The sequence below is a fragment of the Cryptomeria japonica genome, chromosome 2, assembly GCF_030272615.1.
Source record: "Cryptomeria japonica chromosome 2, Sugi_1.0, whole genome shotgun sequence".
In the NCBI taxonomy this organism is placed as follows: Eukaryota; Viridiplantae; Streptophyta; class Pinopsida; order Cupressales; family Cupressaceae; genus Cryptomeria; species Cryptomeria japonica.
The window spans coordinates 176,206,434-176,208,109 of record NC_081406.1 but is presented as its reverse complement, the minus strand read 5'-3'; the positions used below and the strand labels follow the sequence as shown (position 1 = coordinate 176,208,109).

Here is a 1,676-nt window from a genome sequence, read left to right as displayed (position 1 = left end):
AGGGACCAGGGCGCTGGGCGCTCTGGTCCCACCTCCGGGACAACGGGGTGCAAGGAGGTTCAGGCCAACGGTGGTTGAAAAATGCAGTTCTCAGTGTCGTGAGCAAGTTTTGGGGTCTCCATTCAGGTTGCATGTTGCGTCGCCATTGTGAAGACCGAAATGCAGTCGAAATTGCAAGTGTCGCAATTTTAGGACGCTACAACAAGATGTGTGAAGATCCTAGTTTAGCAATAGACCCCGCCTCTTAATGTGGCCAAAGCAGATCCTATACCCCCATCACCAGACGATTAGGAACCAGAACCTGTCTCACTGCCCATAGTAGACTTTTATGCTCCTTCAACTGGAAGGAAATTTACAAGGCCACAGAAGCTGTGGTCGGCTTCGGCCATGGAGGGTGCAATCCATGATGTAGAGGAAAATGACATGTCTATCAGGGGAGCATCAAAGAAGAGGGGAATCCTAGTTGCAACAATGACAAAATGGTTGGGTGGACTAACAATGACATTGAAGAAAGGTCCCCCAACCATCCTCATTGTTGAAGAGGAAGAATAGATTGTTGAATGGTGCCAACAGATGGCAGTGGTTGGTCATGGCCTCAAGAACCTGAACTTGAAGGTACTTGTTGCGTAAATTTGTGAGGGTGGACCCAACCCTTTCAAGGATGGCATGCTTGGGAAGTCATGGTGGGCTGGTTTTAAAGCTCGACATCCAACACTCACCTTGCAGATAGCTGAAGGCCTTGACAAAGACAGGGCACTCACTCTGAGACCTATCATTGTTGTTTCTTTCTACGAGACATTATCAAAGGCCTATACAGCAAATCCATATGGTCCTTTCCAGATTCAAAACTATGATGAAATCAGGGTTATGGCAAGCAAGAATGGTGCTATGAGGGTGCTCCCTAGGAGAGGAAGTCACAATGTCTCATACATAATCTCAAAGAGCTGGGAATGGATTACGATTTTGTGTTGCATGAACACTTCTGGGAAAAGCATCCCAGGCTTCTACTTGTTCAAAGGGAAGAAGCACCTACAGAATTACATCACCAAATGTGAGCTGAGTGCTTGCATAGCAACACAAAAAGACGCATGGATGATAAAGGAACTATTCCTTAATTGGTTGCACCACTTTGTGCGATCTATTCCAGGGGTTGTATCACCCACCAATAGGAACTTGCTTATATTTGACAGCCATGACAACCATGTTGCAATGACAACCATCCAAGAGGCAAGGATGTTGGGTATAGACTTTCTCACATTGTCGGCTCACACCTCTCACAAACTACAGCCACTAGATGTGAGTGTCTTCTCTCCACTCAAAACATACTTCAAAACAGAAAGATCAACGTGGTTGGAAAGGTTTCCAAATGTGGAGATCAGGAGGGAAGAACTGGCAGAAATAGGAAGCAAGTCTTTGAAGAAGGCATTGTTGGCATGTTTGGCATAACTGATGAGGTTGAGATAATGATGGATGACTGTATCAGTAGAGGAAAGATGACATGATCAGTTATTTGTGTTGTCATTGATAGCAACCAGGGTCAACTAATGTTTAATGATGTTTACAGTCGGTTTTCGGTGATTGACTTTATTGGCTAAGTGATTTGGTCTACCAGAGTAAGAGTTTGACATTTTGACAGAGTTTACCGACAAGACTGTGAATTAGGACCTTAACTAGTA

General features: G+C 44.8%; 1 protein-coding gene across 1 annotated transcript; it reads left to right on the top strand.

Moving 5' to 3' along the window:
* Window positions 1-666: 666 nt before the first annotated feature.
* On the top strand, window positions 667-1,446 carry LOC131859599 (MFS-type transporter clz9-like). Its single transcript, XM_059213543.1, has one exon. It carries the CDS (start codon window positions 667-669, stop codon window positions 1,444-1,446), a length of 780 nt encoding a protein of 259 aa, XP_059069526.1.
* The last annotated feature ends 230 nt before the right edge of the window (window positions 1,447-1,676 follow it).